Source organism: Caretta caretta, chromosome 1, assembly GCF_965140235.1.
Source record: "Caretta caretta isolate rCarCar2 chromosome 1, rCarCar1.hap1, whole genome shotgun sequence".
Classification (NCBI taxonomy): Eukaryota; Metazoa; Chordata; order Testudines; family Cheloniidae; genus Caretta; species Caretta caretta.
This window is the reverse complement of record NC_134206.1, coordinates 244,497,347-244,523,508: the sequence shown is the minus strand read 5'-3', so window position 1 is coordinate 244,523,508 and position 26,162 is coordinate 244,497,347. Positions and strand designations below refer to the sequence as shown.

Below are 26,162 nucleotides of genomic sequence, written 5' to 3'. Positions count from 1 at the left end.
AGAGTGATTGCTCACTACACTGAAAAATTGAGCCTCTTTAAGGCATCTCAACTTGAATCTGACAGCCCCCAAAATCTTGACGTGTTTTTGAAAGCCTTGACCACAGTTTTTGTAAAGCCCTCCTGTCCCCTTTTTTGTTTTGAAAATGAAATGGATTGGTTTTGAGAACTGTTGGAGTCATTCATCATTAAGCTAAGCCCCTTTTTCTGCTTGTGGAACTGAATATCAGTGAGCAAGCTGCAATTTCCCTAAATGTATTCATTATTCAGATTCACTCAAATAATATCCTTTTGAATTTTTGTTTATGCTATGGATTGATAGCAAATATTCAAACGTCAAACTATGTTATTTGACTGTGATTGGTCAAATAAGTCAGATGGTACTGTTTCTGTTCCCTGATTGGAGGAACATACAAGAACTGCTGGCACTGAAATTTGTCTCTGAAATTCACTTTTTGTGAACATTTATGCTAGTAAACCAGATTTATTCGAAGTATGAGGAAAGTAAACACAAAAGGAAAACAAATGTGGCCAAAGTGAACTGGTTTTAAAAAAACTACTCATTCAGACTTTTCATATGAATTATTCTCCCAGCTCTAGTAACCATTAAGGTACTGGTACCGGGCCTTTAAGTATTGACTATTAAAAATGAACTTCCAGTCAAGAGTTGACTTTCTGTTGACTACAAAGTTCTGTAGGTGATCTCTGCAAATAATCTTACACCACTGCAAATATTAAACCAAGGTATGTACTTTTGAAGAGATTCTGTGAACTCTCCACTGCTTGTTCATAATATGCCAAAGCACAACTTTTTCTGACAGTGAGAAACAGAGCAGAACAGTTAAATTACTTGACAGCATCCCATCAGATTAGTAGATTTTAAGGCAAAGGGACCATTACAATCATCTAGTCTGACCTCGTGCATAGCACAAGTCATAGAATTTCACACAGCAATTTCTTCATTAAGCTCATAACTTCTGACTGAGGTAGAACATTTATTGTAGAAAAACACCTAGTCTTGATTTAAAGACTTGGAATGATGGAGAATCCACCACATTCCTCTAGGTATATTGCTCCAATGGTTAATTACTCTCACTGTTAAACATTTGCACCTTATTTCTTGTCTGAATTGGTCAAACTTCAGCTGACAACCGTGGGATCTTGCTATGGCTTTGCTAGATTAAGGAGCCATCTCCTGTCAGAAATATTCTGCCCATGTAAATACTTATGACTGATCAAGTCACCTCTTAACATTCTCTTTGTTAAGATAAATAGCTTGAGCTTTTTTTAGTCTTTCACTGTCAATAGATATGGTTGGAAATTTTTTGATCAAACTATTTTTGCCCATCAAAATATGCGGATTTGCCAAAACCAAAACTTTTCATGGAAAAGGGTCGGTTTCCACAAATCTCTACTCAAAATGTTTTTTTATATAAAAAGTATCAAAATTGCCAACATGACAAATTCTGGCTTATCAGTTCAAAACAATTTTAGGTTTAGAAAGCTAAACTAATGGAAGTAAAAAAAAAAATTGAAAACTTGTAATAGAAATGAAACATTGCAAAATTATTGAAACTAGTGTTTCAATTGACCCAAATTGAATTTTTTTTTCTCAATTTGTGAAAATTTTTACTATTTTGATCTTTTGTCCTGATTCAGGATGGGAAAAGTTTTTTGAAATCTCAAAAATTGTCACAGGACAGGAAAACCGTTTCCTGGTCAGCTTTAACTGTAAGACAGATTTTCCAGGCACCAGATCATTCTTGTAGCTCTTCTGAAACCTTTCCAATTTTTCAACATCATTTTAAATCTGTATATTTATACTTCACTATTTGATTGTTTTCTTAAGTGCAAAGAGAGACGAGTGGGTAGGAGACATGGATTTTAATTGAGTTCTCTGTGTCTCCACACATATGCAGCAAGCAGGAGAGAGCAATTCAGTTAAATTCCATTAAAGGCAAAGAGTCTTGCAGGCTCCACACGTTCCCATATGAAAGTTGAGCCAAGGAGCACAGTGGTAAAAAGATTGTAAATATGGGAGATGAAGACAGCCCTGTGGACTCAGCAGCTCACTGACGCAGAACTAAAGAGATGTGTCTATTGTGAAGGATGTGTCCCAATATCTGTATCGGCAAAAAAGGTGAGAGTGATGGGAGCTTCGTGGATGGAGAGAGAGCAAATAGTGGGAAACACCTTTTATGGAAGAAGGGGATTGAAGAAACTGGTCACTCACACCTCAGTGATTGTCACACGTCCTCTAGAAATGTGCAAGACCAACCCTGAGTAGTATAACCTACCCTCACCACTGCTCAGGGGGTTATATTCCAGCCCTGCACCATTAAAGCCCAAGTGGCTTCTTTAGGCCTCCCATGTGAAATATGTTATGCTCATCCAATCCAGGAATAGAAACAATAACATGTGACTTATGCAATCACAACCAGCCAGGCCAGCTCAAATTTTCAATATCGAGTGTGGAATGCTCACAGCAGCACCCTGTTTGTGAGCAATCCATTGAGTTAAAGAAGACAAAAAACCCCAAACTGAGCAATTACAAATAATGAGGAAATGGGAAGTAACTGAGTAGAATCCCCTAAGGAGATTATTTCTAGTGGGTTATTCACTCAGCTCTGGTATTTATTATTGGTGATTGGAGATTTGACAGTAAAACAAGCTAATGTTGCAAAAGCCACCAGACCACTTGGGGACTGTGCATCAGCAACTGGATGATTGTGTGTTGCGAATGGTGAAGCAGCATCTTTCATAAAATTTCACCATTACAGTGGACAGTGCTGGTCTAGGATTTCACCATTTCTTCTAAGCACTTTCCCTTGTCTCCTCTCTGTTTGATTGACTTTCTTTGCTCTTCTCATAATGGAGTAAATTCAGACCCAGCATAAGCAGCTGTGACTTCAATGCAGTTGCACCCACCCATGCCAATCTGAGTATGGCCCTATGTCTTGTGTGGTCCCTGCCTCCTTTCTTCTTCTCTCTCTGTATCATGGAGAAGGCTAAGAAGGTGGAGAAGAGATATAATGGCAGCTAGGAGGAGGTTTAGGGACTAAGGGGACAGAGTTTGCTCTTACTTTGCCTGTGGACTTGACTCCTTTCCAGATGCAGAAGTAGCAGATGACCCAGGCGAGCAAGAGGCAGAGAGCCAGCTCCCAGCGCAGAGTGCCCAGATTGTGAATACCGTCTGAGAGTCCCAGGACTCGATTCCTGCCAGTGCCGGAGGAGAGAGAAAGGTTAACATCCCAGACTTGACTCTTCCAACAGCCTCCAGCCCAGAATTTTCATACACATCCCATAGCACGGCTGCCCAATCTCCCCCATCACTGCTGCTTCCAATCACCCTAGTCCTCACAGCAAGACTGTATTCTTGGTCACCATAATGCCTCAGGTCTCTCTGGAATCCCCAAGGAGCCTGGCCCCCGCAGTCCCACCTCCCCTTTAGTCAGCCTGGGCTCTCCAACTCTCCCAAAGCCCTCAATAGCCCCATTGCAGCCCCCAAGCATTCACAGCACAGTCACTCCCAGTCTCACATCACTGCAATCCCTTTGGCTGCCTTGCAGGACACACTCCATCAGCAGCCTCCCCTGCAGCCCCCCGGTATCATCAATGGCTCCCATTCACCTGCTGGCTACTTTGTTTCCTCCAACCACCCCATGTTCTGTGGCTCCCTCTAGGAACACTTATGGTTATGGACTATGCTACCATGGCTACACTACTATTTTAAGCATGCTAGCTCCAATGAGAGCTTGCACCAGTATATCTACAAGAGCTGGGACCACACCCCTCGCTCATAGTGTAAACATAGCCTAACGGGGACCATGTGAGAGCTGACCACCATGTCCAGACAGCTCCCCTGCAGCCTCTCACTACCCTAATATCTATGACAACTCTGTGCCTTCCGGGCCAAAACCGCCCCAAAACTCAGTGGGTCCCTGGTAGCTGGCAACATTGTACTGAAATCACAATGGTTTCTGTAGCTATTGATGGATGGGCCCAGAGCACAGGAGCCTGACACTGAAGTCCCAGCTCTTCCTCTGACTCCTCTTGTGGCATTTTACAAGTCACTTCACCAATGGGGAAGCTGAGACACAGCAAAGAAAAACCCGCAGCTGGCCCGTGCCAACTGACTCAGGCTCGAAAGGCTTTGGCTGCAGGTAGGGTGACCAGAATGCAAATGTGAAAAATTGGGATAGGTGGTGGTGGGGGAGGAGGGGGTAATACGAGCCTATATAAGAAAAAGACCCAAAAATCAGGACTGTCCCTTTAAAAATCAGGACATCTGGTCACCCTAGCTGCAGGGCTGTTTCACTGCAATGTAGATTCCTGGACTCAGGGACCCTCCCACTCTGCAGGGTTCTAGAACACAGGCTTCAGCCCAAACCTGGATGTCTACACAGCAATGAAACAGCCCCGCAAGTCCGAGTCACCTGGCACAGGCCAGCCGTGGGTGTCTAGTTGCTGTGTAGACATACCCAGACAGGCTAAGTGGGATAATGGATACGGATCACCTTTGCAAAGCACTTTGAAAGAGATGGATGAAAACGTGCTATTGTGATTGAGCCCCTGATTCCCACTTGCTTCCTGTGACTTCTCTAGATTGGGTGGGGGCACGGTTGTGAGTGTGAGTCCTTTGAATTACAAGTCCCATATTTTGTTCACGCCCTCTTAGGGCCAGTGCCGGATGATTCCCTACAGTGTATTCTGTAGCATTTCTCCTTGCAGCACTCCTCCCAGGTGCTATGTCTGTTTGCTCTCTGGGTGTTTTCACACGGTGCATAAGTGCCCAGCAGTAAAGAATCACAGAAAAAGTTGCTTTCCTCTAACACTGAACAAGGAACTCAATTAGAATAAGGGGAAAAGCTACTTTGTCTCTTCCTGCTTCACCGCAGAGCATCTTTGCAGAATGTCTTCCAGCCCTCTCCCACCTGGCCTCCTGCTCTAGATAGATCATCACACTTGGTGTGCGTACATGCGTGCCCACTAGGTGTCTGTCAGGGTGGCCCTACCAACATGTGTTCAGGCCCTGTGTATCCACAACCTGCGGGAGCTGAGTGCATCTGCCATGTCAGAAAGAACGTGTCCGTGTGCGTACGTGCAAGCGTTCTCGGCTAGGGTCAATGTCTGAGCTCTGGGGCTGTGTGGTGCATGGGGTGAGACAGCGTGTGTCCAGGGAGTGCCCACGTGCCCCATGGATTTCTGTCAATCAGTATGCCCAGTCCGTATGCAAGTTTGCGTGTGCAGTGAGAGTGCTCATGTGCCCCATGACGTGCGCCGTGCCATAGGTCTGGGTTCCGAGATGTGGCACTTGCACATCTTTTTTGGCCTTACAGAGACTCCATTTGGAGTATTCACACTGCTGTGACCTCTTCAGGAGAGAGGAGTCTGAATCCGGGGTACGTACTCCCAGAACTCAGTAACTGGGGAGGTGGCATTAGCAGGCGCTGTCCAGTTCTCCAAGTTAGAGTGATTCAGAAAGTCCACGCAGCAATCTACAAAGGAGGAAACAAGTCAGTGAGCCCGGAAAATTCTCATGCTTCTCAGCCTTGTGCTCCCTCCCGCCTCCTCCTTGTTCACTCCAGCTGCACACAAACACTTCAAGCTGCCCTGTAAAACATCACTCGCCCTCCACCCCTGCCAGAATCCTAGTCCAGGAACAGCCAGAGGGATGCAGGAAGAGGAGGCTCCCTACTGAACAGAACCCAGATGGTGGTGGAATGCAGGGTATTGTGGGACAGCAACTATGGTTACCCAGGCTGGAAAGTTACTTAATGTTAAGAGATAGCTCAGATAGTAATTTCCTTGGCTTTCCCCACAAATAAAGCTCTGCATGTGGAGCTGCGAGAGTTGGATCCCCCTTTGGGGAAGGCAGTGAGCCCTGTCAGGGGTATGTCAAGGACTGTGAGTCGAAAGAACGTGGAGAGGGGAACTTTCATAGATTCACAGATTCCACAGCCAGAAGGGACCACTGCAACCATGCAGTCTAGCTTCCTGGATGACACAGGCCATAGATCTTCCCCAAAATAATCCCCAGAGCAAATCTTTCAGAAAAACATTCAACCTTGATTTGAGACTAAGAGTTTTGCCAGCATAGCTTATTTTACTTAGGGAATGAGAGGGGGGGCCAGAATAAGCTACACTGGAAAAAGCACAATTTTGCCAGTATAAGCTGCAACCATATAAGAAGTGCTTTGCCTGTACAGTACACTGGTGCAGCTATAACGACAGTGCACTCCTAGCACAGACCTGGCCTGAGTGAGCCAAAGACTGATTGAACAAATAGTTCTCTGCTGTGATGGAGGCTGCCCAGATACTTGAGGGTCTGAGGTGCAGTGAGTTGGTTGTGCTGTACCCCGTTACACTAGATAAGGGGAGCGCCAGCTCCAGTGAAAAGCTCCTTCCATGGCTTAGAGTGGGGTGAGGACTCCAGACTAAAGCTGCTTTGAAAATGGGCTTTTTTCCCCGCTGAAAATTTTGAAAAATCGAAAACCAAAACATTTTGATTCAGAAATGCTGCCATAAGAGTTGTAGTTTGGATGCCGCATGCTCCCACTATGAGCCGAGTTCCCTGGTCAGACTAGCTAACCCATGATGCACCATGGTCTCTCCTCATGGTGACAGAAGGCTGCTCCATCCTGACCATGGTGCATCATGGGAGAAGTAGTCTAGCTGGGGAACTCAGCCCATAGAGAAGAATGGGCACATGAGCAGGGCTGGATTTCCCATTAGGCACATGACTAGGGATGCCTAAAAATTCAATTTTTGCCACTCCCAGGTCCCAGCAGGGGTGGGGCCAGGGCTGGCTGAGTGGCAGATGGCCCCATGCAACCCTGCTGGAGCACTCCTCGCTCAGCCCAGCAGACACAGTCACCTCCCAGTGGGGCTGGTGAGTGCAGCCAGGGGGCAGAGCACAGGAGAGTAGGTCTCTGGGGAGGCTTTGGGCAATGGGGGGTTTGTGGAGGGGCGCTGGGCAGTGGGACGTGGGGGAGGTATGTGTGTGTTGGGGCAGTGGGGGGTCTGTGGGTGGAGAAGTTTGGGTGGCGGGATGCCTAAAAGTTAAAAGTGGCAGTACCCTCGCCGCCCGCAATGGTTAGGAGCTCTGAGCTGCTGTGGGCGTACCCCACAGTTCCTGACTGCTGCCAGGCAGCGGGGACCCCTAGAGCTCCCGGCCAGAGGCGGATATAAGGGGTTTGTGGGGCTCTGGGCCAGAGCAAGTGGGGGCCCCTCCCCTCCGCTTCCATCTGCAGTCCCTCCGCCACCCGCCCCCCGCCACCACATTCCTGCTGGGGAAATGGGGTCAGAGCACGGGGGCTTGCCCCGCCACACCCCCCCACACACACACACACACTACTGCTGCTGGGGAGAGGGGTCAGGGCATGGGGGGCTTCTCTCCCTCCCCATCAGGAGCGCCAGGTGGGTGAGGGGAGTGGGGCAAGCCCCCGCACCCTGATGCCGCTCCTGGACAGGAGCGCCAGGGCGGGCAGCAGAGCACCCATTTTTCCGGGGGCCCCCAATTGACAAGGACCCCTGGGCATGGGCCCCATTGGCCCAGTGGCTAATCTGCCACAGTTCCCAGCTGCTGCGGGTGGCTGGGGATCACCCCACAGCTCCCGGGTGCTGCGGGGCAATGGGGCCCCCGGATCTCCGAGCTGCCACAAACCATGGGGGGACCCTGCAGGTCCTGGCTGCCACAGGTGGCGGGGGGCCCTCCGCTGCTCCCAGCCTCCATAGGCAGTGAGGGGCCCCAGAGTCACGGGTGGCAGGAGACTCTGGAGCTCTGAGCCCCTGCGGGCAGGGCGGGGAGCTTGGAGATGGGAGCCCCGCAGCTGCCTAGACACCAGAGAAGGGGAGGGGAGCTGCCTCGGGGCATGCAAGGTGTAAATCCAGCCCTGCACATGAGGAAACCAAACACCACCTATTTGGCCCACAACTGCATATTGAAAAAAAAATATTTTCGTTTTCAGCTGAATATTTCAATGAAATTTCAAAATTTTCCACATAAAGCAAGCAGTGCAAAAAAATTTGTTTAATCAAATACCCAATTTTCTGTCAAAAAGCAGTTTTGATGGAAAGTTTTCAAACCCAGATCCTCTTTCCAGAAGCAGACTAGCTGAAGTTGTACCTGAGTTCCAAGGATTATCACAGGTGGCCCAGGGAAGCACAGCAGTAAAGGAGCTGAACAGGTAGAAGATAGCCCAAGATAGGATGACGATGTAGTAGATATTCAGATAGGATTCAATGACTTGTGAGGCATATCCAATTCCTAAGAGGGAAAGTGACAGGGGTTAGGAAATGGCCCCAGGCTAGCCCCAAATATAGCAGACTTTAGCTTCAAATAGTGCCCTAAACCATCCCACTGGAGCTGGGGGCATGGCAGATTAATGAGCAATTTGGTTCACCAAAGAATCCTGTAAGATTCAGGTTGAGGGTGGGAGATCCAGATGTGTTTCATCATGGGGGAGAAATCAGAAATAAAAAGGGTTTTCACTGCTAACTACATCCCATGCCCAAAGAATGAGGCCAGAGAAAAAGCATAGGGTCAGGAAGGTGGTGGAATCTCCATCATTTTGGTTTTTAAAGCCCAGCTTGACAAAGCCCTGGCTGGGATGATTTAGTTGGGGTTGGTCCTGCTTTGAGCAGGGGGTTGGACTAGATGACCTCCTGAGGTCTCTTCCAACCCTAATCTTCTATGATTGTAGGAGGTAGCTTCTAATCCTGGCTCTGCCAATATCAGCAAATGCCAATATGAGCAAATCACTTAATCTTTCTCTGCCTCAGTTTCCCCCTCTGTAAAATGGGGATCATAAAACTTCAGAATAGTTGTGAGGTCAATTCTCTGTGGTTTTAAAGGGCTGTCCAGAAAACTAGAATTCCATTTAACAAAAAAAGTCAAGGTTTTGGTCATTTGTTTTTATTCTGCTTCAGAACAAGAACTAGACCTTTTGAAATTTTTCATACAAAAGCCTATGAGACCCAGAAATTCCATCATGGACCTGAGAAACCCATTCATTGACTCACCTTCAAAGAGAGGGCAGATCTTCCTCCAGGCAGTGATCCCTCCCTGGCTGGTGTACTGTCCTAGAGCTGTCTCCAGGAAGAACACTGGGATCCCACAACTAAAGAGGAAGATAAGGTAGGGGATGAAGAAGGCACCTGCAGAGAGAGAGAGTGGGTGGGTGGGTGGCAAATGGAGGAATCTTTACTACTCTACATTATCATAACCACTCATTACCAGCTACACGAACAAGCGAGATGTACCATCAAGGCTCAGGTAAACACCCTTGAATGTAGATGCCTATCTGAACTAAATGGACCTGTTGGCCTGCAAAACTGTGTAGATCTTGCAAGAGAACAGCCTCTCGGCTTTCTTCTTCTTGTCCTGGAAATATCACAAGCACCACCGTCCTCATGCTATTTCAGCACTTCTGCATCTGGTCCTGGCCAGAACCTGGAAGAGCAGAAAGGCAAGAAGATAAGAAAAGCCCACAGAAAATAAACATTGACTATACTTTTCAACCTTTAAAACTGGTTTGAGCAAAGGTTTGGGAAGGTAAGAGGAAATCTTATTGTATCCAAACTGGGTCCTCCTTACCTAGCAGTAACAGCACAGCTCTCTCAAGTTGATTCTAAATTGCTGCCAGGATCTTGGTTTAGTCTCCAGCCTTTCCTTCTCCCATCTCCTAATTTGCCTTTCCAAAGAGAGCAGCTGGATTCCACACTTAAGAACCCACCCACCTCAGTCTAAGGGCAGACACAAGGCAGGCAAATGCCATTCCCTCCTGGTTGAAACAACAGCCCTCAGGGCTTCATCAGACACAGGGAACAAATGGTATATATTCCCATCCTTTGCCCCCGTCCTCTGATAAAAAACACAGATGTTTGGAACAAAGATTTGGGCTCCTTCTCTCAAAGGCAAATCTGGTTCTTCTTAGATCTGTTTCTCCCTTGCCAGAATCAGTCTTGCAGACCCACATTCCTTCCTATGACGGATAATTAACAATTGGGTCTAAATAAAGTGCATTTCCCCTTGTTCTTATGGCAATAATGTTAAAATAAAGAGCAACATCAAAATATTCCCTAAACACAGATGTACTATAGCTGCAGGGGACCTAGGGCGAGCAGACCCGTCACATCCAGGCAGGATCAGTCCAAGTTCATGAAGTAGGAAACATAGATCCTGTACATATTCAGCTAAAGGCAGCTGCTCCTTTCACAGCCTGTAGAGAGGTTAGCCGGGGCTCATCTCTCCTGGGCAGCGGGGAACCACAGCGCCTCATTAAACTCGGGAAGATGGGGAATTAGTTCGGCCGCGGGAGTCTGCCTCTGCGGCCTTTGTGAGGGCAGAAATAAACACAGTAAGCCCACGCCCTAGGTCAGGGCGAGGCAACGGTGAGTCAGGTGCTCAGGCCTTCAGGCAGGGGCTGAGCGACAACAGTATAAACAGTAAGCCCAGGCCCTAGGTCAGGGCGGGGCAATGGTGAGTCAGGCCCTCAGGCCGGGGCTGAGCAACATCAGTAGATACACAGTGAGCCCAGGCCCTAGGTTCCAAAGGGCCTAGGAGAGGGGGAGACTGCCACCCGCAGGGCCTCCCACTCCGCTGCGTCCCAGCCTGGGGCCCTAGCAGCAAGCAGAGGACGCACTGCTGCATCAGTGGGGATCCTGGCCGCAACACACGGACATGGGTTCTGGCAGGGTCGCAGCCGTCCCTGGGCTACTTCCAGACTCCCCCTCTTGAGGTACCTGGGTCAGGGTGGTGTCCTCAGGGGGGTCCAGCACCAGGGGTTCCTCGGGATAGCTGGCGAGGGGTAGACTCAGCAACTCCTCCGGGTAGCTGGCGCGGGGCAGGTCGGGCCAGTCCTCAGGTATACTGCAGGCCGCTGGGGTTTCCCAATCGCGAGCTAGGCCAGAGGTGTCTGGCCTCCCCGGCGGCTGCTCTCCCAGTGAGCCCTGAGGTTGGAACTTTATACTTCTGGGGCAACGCCTGACCCCCTGGGAGGACGGGCTCAGAGCGCCCTGGCTCCACCAATTCTGGTGTCTGGAGGGACTCGTCTCTCTCCGGGGCGATGGGGAACCACACCGCCCCACTACACACACATCCCCTCAAATCCGGCTCCCACTCATTGGGGCCAGGCTCTTCCATCCCTCCTAGGCAGGAGAGGAAGTCGGCATTTGCATGGTCTTTGCCGGCCCTGTGCCGGATGGTGAAAGCATAGGGCTGTAATGCCAGGTATCAGCACTTTAGTCTACTGTTTTTCATTCTGGTTAACCACTGGAGTGGGGCATGGTTCGTGACTAGTGTAAATGGGGCCCTGAGAAGGTAGTACCGCAGGTTGTCACAGGCCCATTTAGAGAAAGAAGCACTTGCAGCTATTACCGCGTAGTTCTTCTCGCGGGGGAATAATTTAATACAAGACCGGATGGTCTTCTTGGGACAGGACGGTCCCAAGCCCTACCTCTGAGGTAGGATGGAAGGAGGTCCGTGTGGAGGATGAAGTCACAGTCAAATTGTGGGCTATATAGGACCGGCTCCTGGCAGAGGCACTCCTTGAGTGTCTGGAAGGCGTCTTCATATTCTTGGGTCCACAGCACGCACCGGGGGCTGTCCTTAGTCAAAAGTCCCATTAAGGGGGCTGCGATGGAAGCAAACGGGGGGGATGAATCGCCGATAGTAGCCGGTGAGCCCCAGGAATTGCCGCACTTGGCGTTTCGCGGTCGGTGGCGGCCAGGCTGCCAGTGCTTGAACCTTTCCCATAAGGGATTTCACTCATCCTCCCCCTATGGTGTATCCGAGGTACATTGCCTCTTGCCATCCAATGCGACACTTTTTTGGATTGGCCATTAGTCCCACCTTTCACCAGGATCTCAGGACCGCGGCTACACATTCCAGGTGGTCCCCCCACTGGCAGCTGTAGACTACATCATCCAAATACGCCGCAGCATAGTTTTGATGGGGCCATAGAAGGTGATCCATTAGTTGTTGGAACGTCACCAAGGAGGCAGAAGGGCATTCGGGTAAATTGGTAAAGTCCTGTTGGGGTGGCGAATGCCGTCTTCTCCTTGGAGATGAAGTCGAGCGGGATCTGCCAGTACTCCTTACTGAGGTTGAGGGTGGTGATGAAACAGGCCTCCCCTAGGCGGCCAAGCAGTTCATCCACACGGGGCAGAGGATATGCATCAAACCTTGAGATGGTGTTGACTCCCCGGAAGTCTATACAGGAGTACCGTGTTGCATCAGGTTTGGGAACCAAGACCACTGGACTGCGCCTCTCACTCTGCAGCGGCTCGATGACTCCTAGGGCTAGCCTGGCCTGTACTTCCTCCTCGACCTCCTGCCGCATTCGGTGCAGCAGATTACCTTCCCTGGCTTGGTCTGGATGGCATGATGGACCAGGGTCATGTAACCAGGTAGGACCATAAAGGTTCTCCTGAAAGCCTGCAGGAGGCATTGGGCCTGCTTTCGCTGCTCCTCTGTGAGTGTGTCGCCGAGCTGGGGGCCTGCAGGGTCTTCTGTCAGGGGCGCACTGGGCCGCAACTCTGGTTCTGGCGGGTAAGGGTTAATTAATAGGCCCTCCCGCTTTCGCCATGGTTTCAATAGATTCACATGATATTGCTGGGTCTTCTTGCACCGGTCGGGCTGGTGGACCTCATAGGGGACGGGCCCGACCTTCCGGGCCACCTCATAGGGTCCCTGCCCAAGGGCCAGTAGGTTCGATTCGCTCGACGGTAGGAGGAGCAGGACCCGATCACCTGGCTCAAAGGCACGGACCCGTGCTTCCTGGTTATAGGTTCGTGCCTGGACTTCCTGCGCAGCTTTTAAGTTTTTGTGTGCTAGGGTTCCAGCCTGAACAAGGTGCTCCTGGAGCTGGAGACCATACTTCAGGAGGTCCTGGGTTGGAGATGGAGATTGCTCCCATGTCTCCTACATTAAATCTAACAGGCCCCATGGGCGGTGGCCATATAGTAGCTCGAACAAGGAAAATTTTGTTGATGACTGGGGTACCTTGCAGATTGCCAGCAGTAAGGGTGGGAGTATCTGGTCCCAGGCGTCGCTCCTCAGGGGGAAACTTGCACAACATCTCCTTCAGGGTCCGATTGAATCGTTCCACCAGCCTGTCAATCTGTGGTGGTAGACGGAAGTGTGTAACTGTTTAAATCCCAGGAGCTCGCATACCTGCTGCAACAGCCAGGAGGTGAAATTGGTGCCCTGGTCCGTTAGGATTTCCCAGGGCAGGCCCACTCGAGAGAAGATCTTCACTAGTTCATCAGCAATGGTTCAGGCAGTGGTGCTCCGCAGTGGCACAGCCTAGGGGAAAATGGGCAGCATAATCAATGATGACCAGCACATAGTGGAATCCCGCGGCACTTCTCGGGAGCGGGCCCACCAGGCCCATGGCCACCCGCTCAAATGGCATCTCCACTATGGACATGGAAACCAAAGGGGCATTGGGCACCCGTGGGGGAAGGCACTAACTGGCACTCTGGGCAGGAGCTACAATAGTTCCTCACCTCCTGGTGAACGCTGGGCCAGAAGAACCATGTCAAAATCCGGGCAAGGGTCTTTTCATGGCCCAAGTGCCCTGCGGCAGGGATGTCGTGTGCGAGCTTCATTACTGCTCGTCGGTGGCACCGAGGCACCAGCAGCTGCGTCCATGGTTCTTCCGTGTGTGGATCCCGTTCCGCCTGGTAAAGACGGTCATGACATAGCTCGAAACAGGGCCACTGATATGCACAATGTGGGTCGATCACGGCTCCATCAACAGCGGCTAGTCATTTGTAGACCCAACTAAGAGTGGGGTCTGCTCTTTGATCATGGCAAAAGTTGGTGTTAAGTCGGGGTTCAACAGTCGGCCCAGGCAGGGGGTCCTCAGTTTCCTCGGTCCCTCCCTCAGGGTCCGGGGTCTCCTCCTCCAATTGGGCCTCGGGGCAATATCCTTCCAGTGCAGGGGTCGAGCGGAGGATCTCCTCGAACACAGGCCAGTCCCACCCCAGAATCACCTGGTAGGCTAGTCGAGGAGCCAGGCTGACAACCATCTGTTGTGTGACCGAGGACACCGTTAGCGGGATCCAGGCACTGGGGGAGGGCCGCACGCTGCCATGGATGCATTGCAGCCAGATCGTCCCCAAGTGGGGGTTGGCCCGGGGCCCCAAGGTCTGACGGATTAGCATCTGGCCATAGCCTGAATTGATCAGGGCCAGGGTTAGGTGGTCCCCGACAACTACCAGAACCGTGATCTTGGGGACCTGTGGCAGCCGGGCCCGGGTCTCTCCCGCACAGACGTGGCCGAAGCTGCAGTCCATCTCAGTGCAGTCACACTGCAAGTGGCCATATTTCCCGATTTCCGGGCGACCACCGTAGGTGGGGGCTCCTGTTGGGCCCCTGGTGGACTCCGATTGGTCCTCAGAACATTCGATACAGTGGGCATGGATCCTTGTTGAGGTGGGAGTTTAGGGCATTTGGCTCAAAGCCCCGAGCTAGCCTCTTGCCCGCATGGGAGACTCCGCACTTCAGTCTGAATGCCCCCTTTCTTTTTTGGTTTAGGGTGCTCTGGCCCTGGGGGTGGGCTCTGGTAGCTGGCCCCACCGGCGCTTCAGCCACGAGGAAGCTGCCACTCCTGACTCTCAGTCAGGAACTTGATAAGTTTGTCCATATCCATGGCTTTTTCTGGGGTACGTTCCCCCCGAGACCCCTTCTCACAGGGGTCGAGTGATCATGCCCATGTTCTCCACCACGTGTAGACAGATTAGCCAGGGCTCATCTCTTTCCGGGGTGGTGGGGAACCATACCACCTCACTAAACTCGGGAAGATGTCTTGTGGAGAATTAGTTCGGGCACGGGAGTCTTCCTCTGCGGCCTTTGTGAGGGCAGAAATAAACACAGTAAGCCCAGACCCTAGGTCAGGGCGAGGCAATGGTGAGTCAGGCCCTCAGGCCAGGGCTGAGCAACAACAGTAGATACACAGTGAGCCCAGGCCCTAGGTTCCAAAGGGCCTGGGAGAGGGGGAGACTGCCACCCGCGAGTTGGGTGGCAGGGGGGATGCAGGCCCTCCCACTCCACTGCGTCCCAACCCGGGGCCCTACCAGCAGCAGCTGCATCAGTGGGGATCCTGGCTGCAACACACGGACATGGGTTCTGGCAGTGTTGCAGCCAGACTAGGGTCAGCTGCCTCCGTGCTACTTCCAGACTCCCCCTCTTGAGGAACCTGCGTCAGGGTGGTGTCCTCAGGGGGGTCCAGCACCATGGGTTCCTTGGGATAGCTGGCGAGGGGTAGACTCGGCAGCTCCTCCTGGTAGCTGGCGTGGGACAGACTCAGCTACTCCTCCCGGTAGCTGGCACGGGGCAGGCTTGGCAACTCCTCCGGGTAGCTAGCACGGGGCAGGTCAGGCCAGTCCTCGGGTTTACTGCATGCCGCTGGGGTTTCCCAGTTGTGAGCTGGGCCAGAGGCATCAGACCTCCCCGGCAGCTGCTCTCCCAGTGAGCTCTGAGGTCGGGCCTTTATACTTCCGGGGCAACGCCTGACCCCCTTGGGGGCGGTCTTAGAGCTCCCTGGCTCCGCCCACTCTGGTGTCCGGAGAGACTCGTCTCTCTCCGGGGTGGCAGGAAGCCACACCACCTCACTGCACAGCCACATAAAAGACCTTCAGTCAGAGTTCTTGTGAGGCAACAGTATTATCCAGTACTTGATTAGATGAATCCATAGGGAGATCCCATACCCTGTTTTCTGATTCTGATTGTCCTGGGCTGATCAATTTAATCAATAATCATTTATAAGAGTGCCACCTTACATTTATAAAGCTTCTTTCCATTCTGAAGTTCCCAAAGTGCTGGCCAGGATACCAGGGTTAACATCTACTTTTGCAAAAAATGACATGGAAGCTCTCATGACTGTACAAGTGGTCAGCCGACCCCCTCCTCCCCCCAACACAGTTCTGAGCCATTGGTTCTCAACGGGAATGGTGCTTTGTAATAAAACATGAAAGCCACTTTCTGCAGCATCTTGAATTTTCTGTGGTAGTCTCCCAGCCAAGTTTTGCCCAGACCCAGCTGTGTTCAGTTTGAGAGATCTAATAAGATCACAGCCTGATATGTTACAGCTACATTAGAAAAAATCACTGAGGCAAATAATTCAGTAATTTTTAATGCAACAGAAAGTATGCAAGTAGTCTTTTCAGTTACACTGGTCACGATAGAGACTGCAAGGATTATCAATCCTGATACTCCTGCTTCACCTGGGAAAAGAGATCCAAATGCAAGGTCACTGTGACCTGGCCTTTACTGAATGGGACGTCAAAGGGGGAGTGGTATATATGATTGTAAACATTATCTCAGGACCTGACCATGGAATGGAAGCACAAGGTGTGTTCTTAATACCTTACAGGACTATGTTCTTTTAGTTTTAGTTTTCCTTAATAAATCAAAATCCAACCATTTTTATAAACAAACTGCTGACGTTCAATTACCTCCCACCCCCCGCTGCTCTGTGTTTCATTTTATGGTCACTAGAAAAATCTCATTTTTAACCATGTTAAAGATCTTACCGCAGTTTTACTGGACTAAGGAATTAAGCAAGTCATGCAAGAAGCAGCAGTGAAGGGGGATGGACTCTTTCTGTGGGAATGTTTCCCCGGGCCAGGAGTTGGCTACTTATAGATCTATTACTGGGAAAGAGGTAGAGGTATCCTTTCCTTGCACATCGTCCCAGGCACACCTTCCTGAAGCTCCTCAAATTCATCTTTACCACCAGGACAAGTGCCTTGCCCTTTGGCTTTGAAAATCTGGTGACCTTACTCAGCTTTAGAATTCATTGGGGACAACACACCTCTGTTGGAATAAGTGTTTTTCCTGTCAGGGATTACCAAAAATACCAAAGTACTGTGAGAAAGGTTACAATCATGGGCCAGTCAGGCCTGAAGGGTGAGTTTAGTGGGGACAGGAGCACCAGCTGGGTCACAGAACATACAGGATAGGGGAGCAGTTGTCCAGGTGCCCTTGAGGAGGAGCCCAGGCCCTGAAGGAGATAACAGCAACAAAGCATTTTCCCCTGCCAGAAGATCAGCTATGATCAGAGAGAGTTTAGGAATAGCTGGGAGGAGGGGGAATGCATTGGGGCTGGGGAGGAAGGGTCCCAGGGACTGTTGGGTGGGGGAACTGTCAGGGTGGGTTCCCTGGGAGTGGGAGCCCCCAAAGGTTCTGATAATTCAGCTGTGGTTTTAGATAAGCATCTCACCTGTTGGCTGCCTCTACAAATGGCAAACCTAGAGGTTCATCCATTATTAAGATGGGGAGCCTACTGAAAGCTGGATTGCTCCTCTCTGTCTGGCAGAGCTACTCTGAGCATCCACCCATGGAGTGAGATTTGTCTCCCACAGCTCATTTTACCTCACTGCGTGATTGCTTCATTAAAGGCATGGGGGTGGGCTTGGTCTCTATGTATGGGCTGTGACATTACTGACACAAACTGGGACCATATAGGTCATTGTTGCAACCCAGGTCCTGTAGTGGCACCAAATCTTGTATAAAGGGAGTCAAATAAGGTGTCTAAGACAAGGTTATGGTTTGCTGGTTATGATTATGCTATCTGTTTGCATGCATCATTTTGGTATTTAAAGTTATAAGTATTGGCTTTATACTGTCTGTATTTCAAAATTGTGCTATTCTTCTGGGTGGCACCCCAGACAATTTGGCATCAGCACAGCCTAGCTTCCTTGATGCCCATTAAGGACCATCAGCTACACAAGTGACCCATTGAGAGAAGGCAGATACACCTTGTGACTCAGCAAGGCATGCAGGGACACACCTATAGACAGAACTCCAAGGTTTTTCCATGCCATGAGCTAGACAGCTTGTTTTTAGGACAAAGAAAGCAGAGGCCACATGGCAAGAGACTATAAAAGGCTGCTGCAGCTCCTCCATCTTGTCTTCCAGCCTGCTTCTAACCTCTAGAGGAACTGTGCTACACTGAAGCTCTGAACAAAGGACTTGTTGGATGTACTCCAGAGACTTGATTTGAACCTGCAATTTATTCCATCACTGCTACAAGCCTGAACCAAGAACTTTGCCATTACTGTATGTAATTGATTCCATTTAACCAATTTTAGCTCTCATCTATATTTCTTTCTTTTTATGAATAAACCTTTAGATTTTAGATTCTAAAGGATTGGCAACAGCATGATTTGTCGGTAAGATCTAACTGGTATATTGACCTGGATCTGGGGCTTGGTCCTTTGGGATCGGGAGAACCTTTTTTCTTTTACTGGGGTATTGGTTTTCGTAACCATTCATCCCCATAACGAGTGGCACTGGTGGTGATTCTGGGAAACTGGAGTGTCTAAGGGAATTGTATGACTTATGGTTAGCCAGTGGGGTGAGACCAAAGCCCTCTCTGTTTGGCTGGCTTGGCATGCCTTAGTAGTGAAGAACTTACTGCAGTTTTACTGGACTAAGGAATTAAGCAAGTCATGCAAGAAGCAACAGTGAAGGGGGATGTAACTGCCATGCTCTTAGCAATTTGTCCTGCATTGATACTCTCAGTTGTGTCCCACCAAAGGCAGCATCGTGTATATATGAACGGATGAAAGCGCCGTATATATGGGCATGTATATATGAACGGATGAAAGCGCCTGCTCTGGTGCTCATATTCCTCGGCCAACATCTCACGTAGCCTGCACTTTTATGGACTTACCACCTCCATTTTTGTAACAGAGATAAGGGAATCTCCAGACATTGCCCAGGCCGATGATCTCCCCAGCCACGGATAGCATAAACTCTATTTTATTACTCCACTGGCCTCTTGCCTCCATTTCAGGCTTCTCTTCTTTGAGCAGCACCATGCCCCCATTTGGCTCAGCCTCCACAGCTGCTTTACTCTCCATGGCCCAACTGAGCAGGGGAAACTGGGAGGGAAAACAGAGAACATACTGTAAGAAGCTGTTACAGGACACACAGGTGAAATGAGCTGGGAAGGGACTCAGCCACCCAAATTCGTATTGTGACAGAAGCCTCAGCTCAGGGCAATTCCCAGCATAGTCCAGGGAAACTCCATCTGAGAACTAGTTGCACCATACAAGGGGCTGTTTCTTAAAAGACAGAAGCCAACTGATTCGTCAGCTGAAACAGAGTCCTGGCCCCACCTTCATCTCCACCTCCCTTTGACTAGACCCACCTCCTCCCCATCCTCTTATTCCCAATAGCCTCCCTGTCACTGATGACAAAACCTTTTTAAAATGTCCGGTGTGACGGTTTGGGTCACAGAGACCCCCTTGGGACTGCCACCTGATGTCCTGAGACTACCTCTGAGCCCGTTTTCCCTGCCACCTTGGGACTTCAGTACCCTGTCTTGTAGAGCAAGACATGCTAGCCTACTGCAAACACAGACCCAGGCCTGAACCACGTCCCCCAAAACTGCATACTTAACTGAAAACAGCTTAAGAAGTGCTCCTGTCTCTAGCACCCAGATACCCAGATCCCAATCCAAACCCCAAATAAATCCATTTTACTCTGTATAAAGCTTATCCAGGGTAAACTCATAAATTGTCCGCCTTTATAACACTGATAGAGAGATATGCACAGAGTAATGGGATGGACATTAGCAACATATCTCGAAGAACAACAGTTACAAAAGATAGGTAACTGTTTTTTCTTCTTCAAGTGCTTACTCATGTAGATTCCGTTCGAGGAGACTCACAAGCAGAATGAACGGAGGTGGACTCAGAGTTTAGAGTCTCACAGCTTGCAGCATGCTCTGCCAAAGCCGGCATCATCTCGCACTTGCTGGGTCAGCGCATATTGTGTGACACGAACGTGTGAACGGATGACCAGGTCCCAGCCTGACAGATCTCTTGGATCAGCACCTGCTCCAGGAAGGCAGCTGATGACACCTGTGCCCTAGTCAAATGAGCCATCACGATCACCAGCGGGGGCACCCTTGCCAGCTCGTAGCAATAGCGGATGCAGGCCATGATCCAAGATGAGATTTTCTGGGCTAACTCTGGGCAACCTTCCATCTTGTCAGCGACAGCAACAAACAACTGTGTTGACTTACAGAATGGCCTTGATCTATCAATGTAGAAGGCCAATGCCCTTCTGACATCCAAGGTATGCAGCCTGCTCTCCTCATACTTTGCATGAGGCTTTGGACAAAGAACTGGTAAATAAATGTCCTGACCAGTGTGGAACTGGGAGACAACCTTGGGCAGAAAGGCCGGGTGTCGACGCAGCTGGATCTTGTCCTTGTAAAAGATTGTCTAGGGCAGCTTTGACATGAGCGTCCTGGTCTTGGACACCCTACAGGCCGAAGTTATAGCAACCAAGACAGACACCTTCCAAGAGAGAAGCAGAAGGGAGCAAGAGTTTGAAGGTGGGCCCCATGAGCCTGGACAGCACAAGATTCAGGTCCCAAGGGGGGACCGGGTCTCATACATGCGGGTAAAGGTGCTACAACCCCTTCAGGAAGCTCCCCGTCATGGGATGGGTGAAGACTGACCTGCCTCGAAGCGGAGGGTGGAACGCCAAAATGGCCACCAGGTGTACCTTGATCGAAGATAGCGACAGACCCTGGTGCTTAAAGTGCAGTAAATAGTCCAGGATGTCTTGCAGCGGGGCCTCATCCACATGAATGTGTTGGTCTGTGGCCCAACACATGAACTGCTTCCACTTTTCCACATATGTAGCCCTGGTGGACGGTTTTCTGCTGCACAGTAAGACCTGCTGGACACCAGTGGAACACCCCCATTCGTCTGCACTTAGCCATGCAGCAGCCAAGCTGCCAAGTGCAGTGACTCTAGGTTCGGGTGCAGCAGGTTGCTGTGGTTCTGTGATAGCAGATCCAGTCGAAGAGGCAGCTGCAGCAGGGTGGCTGCCAAGAGACTCAGCAGCATGCTGAACCAGTGATGATGAGACCACACCAGAGCTATGAGAATGATCAATGCTTTGTGTTACTTTACCTTGTGTATTTGCGGCACTGGCGGGAAGGTGTACATCTGCGCTCCTGACCACGGAATCAAGAAGGCATCCGACAGGGAGCCCTTGTCCCTGCCCTGCAGAGAACAGAACATGTGGCACTTCCTGTTCTGTCTGGACGTAAACAGGTCCACCTGGGGAGTCCCCCACCTGTGGAAGATCAGGCTGACCACCTCTGGATGAAGCGACCACTCGTGGCGAGATGAGAAGGTCTTGCTGAGGCGATATACCAGTATATTCTTGGCTCCGGACAGGTGGGCGGCTACCAGATGAATGGCATGTCGCACACAAAAATCCCGGAGGCTGAGAGCTTCCTGACAAAGGGCCGAAGACCTGGCTCCGCCCTGCCTGTTGATGTAGTACATCGCGATTGAATTGTCCATCAGGACCTGCATCACCCTGCCCTTCAGGTGAAGCAAAAATGCCTGGCAGGCCAGGTGAACCGCTTTGAGCTTCCTAACATTGATATGAACGGCCAGATCGCTGTGAAGCCAACAGCCCTGGGTGCTGAGCTCACCCAGATGGGCTCCCCAGCCCAGGTCCGATGTGTCTGAAACCAGAGTAAGCGACGGAGTCGGGAACATGAAGGGAACCCCCTGCAACACCAACGCCCAATCCAATCACCAGTCCAAGGATGAAAGGACGTGGCTCGGCACGGGAATATAGACTGAGGCCAGCCATGTCTGCAGAGTTCATAGATGAAGATGGGCATGGTGGACCACGTATGTGCACGCAGCCATGTGGCCCATCAGTTGCAGGCATGTGTGGGCTGTGGTAGGTGGATGGCTCTTTACGTGGGCAATCAAATCCGACATGGCCTGGAAGCATGCCTCCAGAAGGAAGGCCCTGGCTCGTGTGGAGTCGAGAACTGCTCCGATAAACAATATGCATTGGACTGGTGTTAATGTGGACTCTTCTGTGTTTATTAACAAGCCCAGATCATTGCAGATGGATTGCACCAGGTCGAGGCTCCATTGGACCAGCCCTTGATGAGCCAGTTGTCAAGATACGGGAAGATCTGGACCCCCTGACGTCTCAGGTAAGCTGCAACCAGCACCACGCATTTTGTGAACACCCTGGGGGCCTAGGACAGGCCAAAGGGTAATGCCATGAACTGGAAGCAACACCCAGCCACTATGAATCGCAGAAAGCGCCTGTGGCCCGGGAATATGGAGACATGGAAGTAAGCGTCCTTTAAGTCGAGAGCGGCATACCAGTCCCCCCGGATCCATGGAGCGGATGATGGAGGCCAGGGAATCCATGCAGAACTTCAAGTTCTTGAGAGACTTGTTGAGGCCACGCAGGTCCAGGATGGGCCTGAGGCCCCCTTTGGCCTTCTTCCTTCAGGATTAGGAAGTAGCGGAAGAAGAATCCTTTGCCTTATATGTCCCCAGGGCCGGTGCAACCACTAGGCGAACTAGGCGATCGCCTAGGGCACCAAGTGGTTGGGGGCGCCAAAAAGCGGTGCCCTGGCTCGGCAGGGAGAAGCCGCCTTCTGGAGGCACCAGAAAGCCAGAGCATCAGCTTGTGGGGGTGGCGAGCCCCAGCCATGGAGGAGCTGGCACAGCGCTGGGGGGGGGTGGGGAGGGTGGAGCAGCCCTGCAAAGGCAGCAGCGCTGCTAGTGGGAAGCAGCCGTGCCCCCCGCCCCTCCTGTCCAGGCTGCGGCCCGGCGCCCCCCCACCCCCCACCCCAGGTGGCTCCTGCAGGCTGCAGGAGATGCATGTGGGCAGCGGCCCCTGTGCACCCTCCGGCTCCCCCCTCACCGTGCTCGGGCTCTGCGGCTCCTGGGAGTGTGAGCCTCCAGAGCAGGCTCAGGGCCCCGTGCCCCGGCAGCCGCGGCAGCTCACATGCCTGGGAGCCTCAGAGCCCGAGTGTGGCAAGGTTAGCCAGGGGGTGCACGGGAGCCGGCGCATAAATGCTTATTTAGGGTTCTTCAATAACTTGATATCCCATCACATTGCATTTTTGGCCTTTTGTGTTTTGTGTTTGAAAAGCAGATTCTGTATTCACCATTGAAAAATCTTGGTTACATTCCAGAACAATGGTACAGAATTCAGAAGAAGCCCTGCCTAGATTATAGCTAATCATGCAAGATGGGAATATTCTTCAAATTTCAGATAAAAAAAGACCAATTACATGGTTGAGGAGTAAATATAAAGTATTGTAATGTGTTTATACACAGTGAGTTTGTTTATACTTGGACCATCACATCTTTAAAAAAGTCTTGTTTTACTAACTTTAATATTGTTAAAAATTCACAAAGAAAGAAAATGATTTTGAAAGTTGAGTATGGAAAAAACAACCTTCCCCTTTTCTGCCTTTTGAGGTATTGTTACTCAAATATTTGCACAGCATATTTTGAAAGTCAAATGAAAAACAATGAACTCATATCAACTAAGCCACCAGGTAGTTAGGTTTCCAGAGGATGGGGAGAGAGAAATACATATTTTTTTATCTAAGAGATAAATATGGTAGCATGTCCTCTAGGGATGGTGTGCACACGCCCTATCCCTGCTTGCTGGAGTTCTTGGGAGGCAATGTGCCTATTCAATTGAAAATGAGGCATATGGGTGTCATGTTGGCCCAAGGATGTGTCTATTTAAGAGCTAGCTCTTCTAGACGTTCCTCTGAGTTGCCTTGCAAGGAAGAAGAATGTGTGTGTTGTAGGAATTGAGGAAAAGCTGGGAATAGAACATGGATCTGCTCGCTCCCAGGCATGTGACTCATACACAAGACCTTCCTTCTTAGCAGCATGTATGATTTATATTATAAGAGGAAAAAGATTTATAACCCAAGAATAAAATATCCCCTCGGCTCTTGTATTGTATGGTTGTATTCATTACTGATCATTAAGAAATATCTTTTTAATAATCAAGAGGTAACAGGTGCAGGCTGAGGCACTTGGTGCGACCTGCCCAGATGACTCAAAAGCCAGGCGAAGGGTGGACTCCATCAGGAGAGCCCTGAGGCGGATGCTCTGCTCCTTCTGGGTGTGGGGCCGAAAGCTTTTGCAGATCTGGCACCATTCCTTAACGTGCGACTCCCCCAGGCACTTAAGCCAGCTGCTGTGGAGTTCACTCACAGGCATAGGCCTGCTGCAGTCTGAACAGGGCTTGAACCCGGGAGACCAGGGCATGCCCCGCCTGTGGCAAAATCCCACTGGGACCCTAACTACAGCTGGCACTGCAGGTACCACTAAAGGCAAAAATCTCTGACGGCCGCACACATGGGCGCACGCACAGCTAGAATGGAACTGACATGAGCAAGCGCTCAAAGAAGAACAAACCTTCATACTAGGATCCAACCTCGCAAACAAACAAACCAAAAGACACAAAGTCCCTGAAATTAGAGAGAGAGAGAGAGAGAGAGAGAAATTTTTACATTCATACAGTGAATTTTTACATTCACTTCTATAAATGTGTGAAATGCTCAGATACTTTAATGAAGGGCAGGATATAATAAGATTAGACAGGCAAGATATGGCCACATGACAATTAAACATCCATGGCTGGCCCACGCCCGCAGACTCAGTCTTGCAGGGTTCAAACTGCAGGGCTGTAAAAGTGTGGTATAGACATTTGGGCTCAGGCTGGAGCCAGAGCTCTGCAGGGCTGATTTTTCAATTCAGGAGACAAAAGAAAATCTGGGAGAGAAAATTAGGTTTGGTTCTAACTGAAATAATTTTCTCCACTGCTGAAATGGAAAAAAAAAAAATAGTTTCAACTTGAAATGATTTGGAAGAGGGAGTTCATTTCAGGTGATTTCCAGGCGCTCTTTACCCTTTTTGTGTGTGTGTATTTTATTTAGCTAAACTTCTAACTGAAATATCCTCTTAAAATGAAAAGTCAAAAATAAAACATTTCAAAATGGTCAAAATGTTTCATTTTGAAACAAAACGTTGAAACATTTCATTTTGAAATGGCAAAAGAACGGTTTTGATTCTTTCAAAACTTTTCCATTTCTTTTTTTTGGCCAAAACTATTTGCCAAATTTCACCCAATTTCATGAATAGTTTCAGTGTCCCCCACAGATGCATTTTTCATCAAATTTACTATTTGCTGAAAAAATTTAATCTGTACAAATAATGACCAGCTAACAGGTTTTAACCATGACTTCTCTCTTTCTACAGTACGTCCTAAATTGCGTTGAACATCCTATTCATTAAAAAGTATTAGAGAGCACTCACTTGATGCATTTCCCCAGCATGCCCATGGTCTTTTTGATTGGCTAATGAGTTTAAACCTAGCCCAAACCCACATGAATGGGTCCCATTAACATCAACATCTTCACACTAGTAGCTGACATTTGAGAGTGGTAAAGAAAAGTCAGGGGTAAGGTAGAAAGCCACGACTCAGCTGAAGGTGCCATCTTAACTTCTGCACAGGAGAATGGCAGGGCCGTCCTTAGGCATACACAGCACACGCAGCTGCGTAGGGCACCACCAGGACCATAGGCGCCAACTTCTCATCTTGCCATGAGGTGCTTGACCCCCATCCCTGCTCCAGGCCCCGCCCCACCTCTTTCCGCCCCTGCTCCACCCCCTTCCCCAAGCGTGCCCCATCCCCACTCCTCCCCCTCCCTTCCAGAGCTTGAACACCGCAAATCAGCTTTTCACGGCGCTCCAGAAACACTGGGAGGAGGGGGGAGGAGTTGGTAAGCATGGGGCCGCCAGCACGCAAGAGGCGCTGGGGGCAGAAGAGTGGGCGGGGGAGCTTGGCACCAGTGGGTGCTCTGCTACACCCACTACATTTTCCCTGTGGGTGCTCCAGCCCCAGAGAACCCACCCAAAGAGTCCACGCCTGTCATAAATATAAAGGGAAGGGTAACCACCTTTCTGCATACAGTGCTATAAAATCCCTCCTGGCCAGAGGCAACATCCTGTTACCTGTAAAGGATTAAGGAACTTAGGTAACCTGGCTGGCACCTGACCCAAAGGACCAATAAGGGGACAGGATACTTTCAAATCTTGGGGGAGGAGGGAAGGCTTTTGTTTGTGCTCTTTGTTTATGTGGTTGTTCTCTCTTGGGACTGAGAGAGGCCAGACAGAAATCCATTTTACTCCAACCCATCCTAATCCAAGTCTCCAATATTGCAACCAGTATAGGTAACCCAGGCAAGGTGGAATAGTTTATCTTTTGTTTTATGTGAATTTTCCTTGTGTTAAGAGGGAGGTTTATTCCTGTTTTCTGTAACTTTAAGG

General features: G+C 50.0%; 1 protein-coding gene across 1 annotated transcript in view; it reads right to left on the bottom strand.

The window, feature by feature from the left end:
- LOC125626323 (sodium- and chloride-dependent betaine transporter) overlaps window positions 1-26,162 on the bottom strand; it is a 65,478-nt gene that overhangs the window by 23,430 nt on the left and 15,886 nt on the right. The window contains exons 2-6 of the mRNA XM_048829118.2: window positions 18,686-18,896; window positions 9,024-9,158; window positions 8,128-8,268; window positions 5,410-5,497; window positions 3,083-3,215 (exon numbers count right to left, since the gene is read on the bottom strand). Of these exons, the coding sequence (XP_048685075.1) occupies window positions 3,083-3,215; window positions 5,410-5,497; window positions 8,128-8,268; window positions 9,024-9,158; window positions 18,686-18,875 (687 nt within the window). The 5' untranslated portion in view covers window positions 18,876-18,896. The remainder of the gene's footprint in view (window positions 1-3,082; window positions 3,216-5,409; window positions 5,498-8,127; window positions 8,269-9,023; window positions 9,159-18,685; window positions 18,897-26,162) is intronic.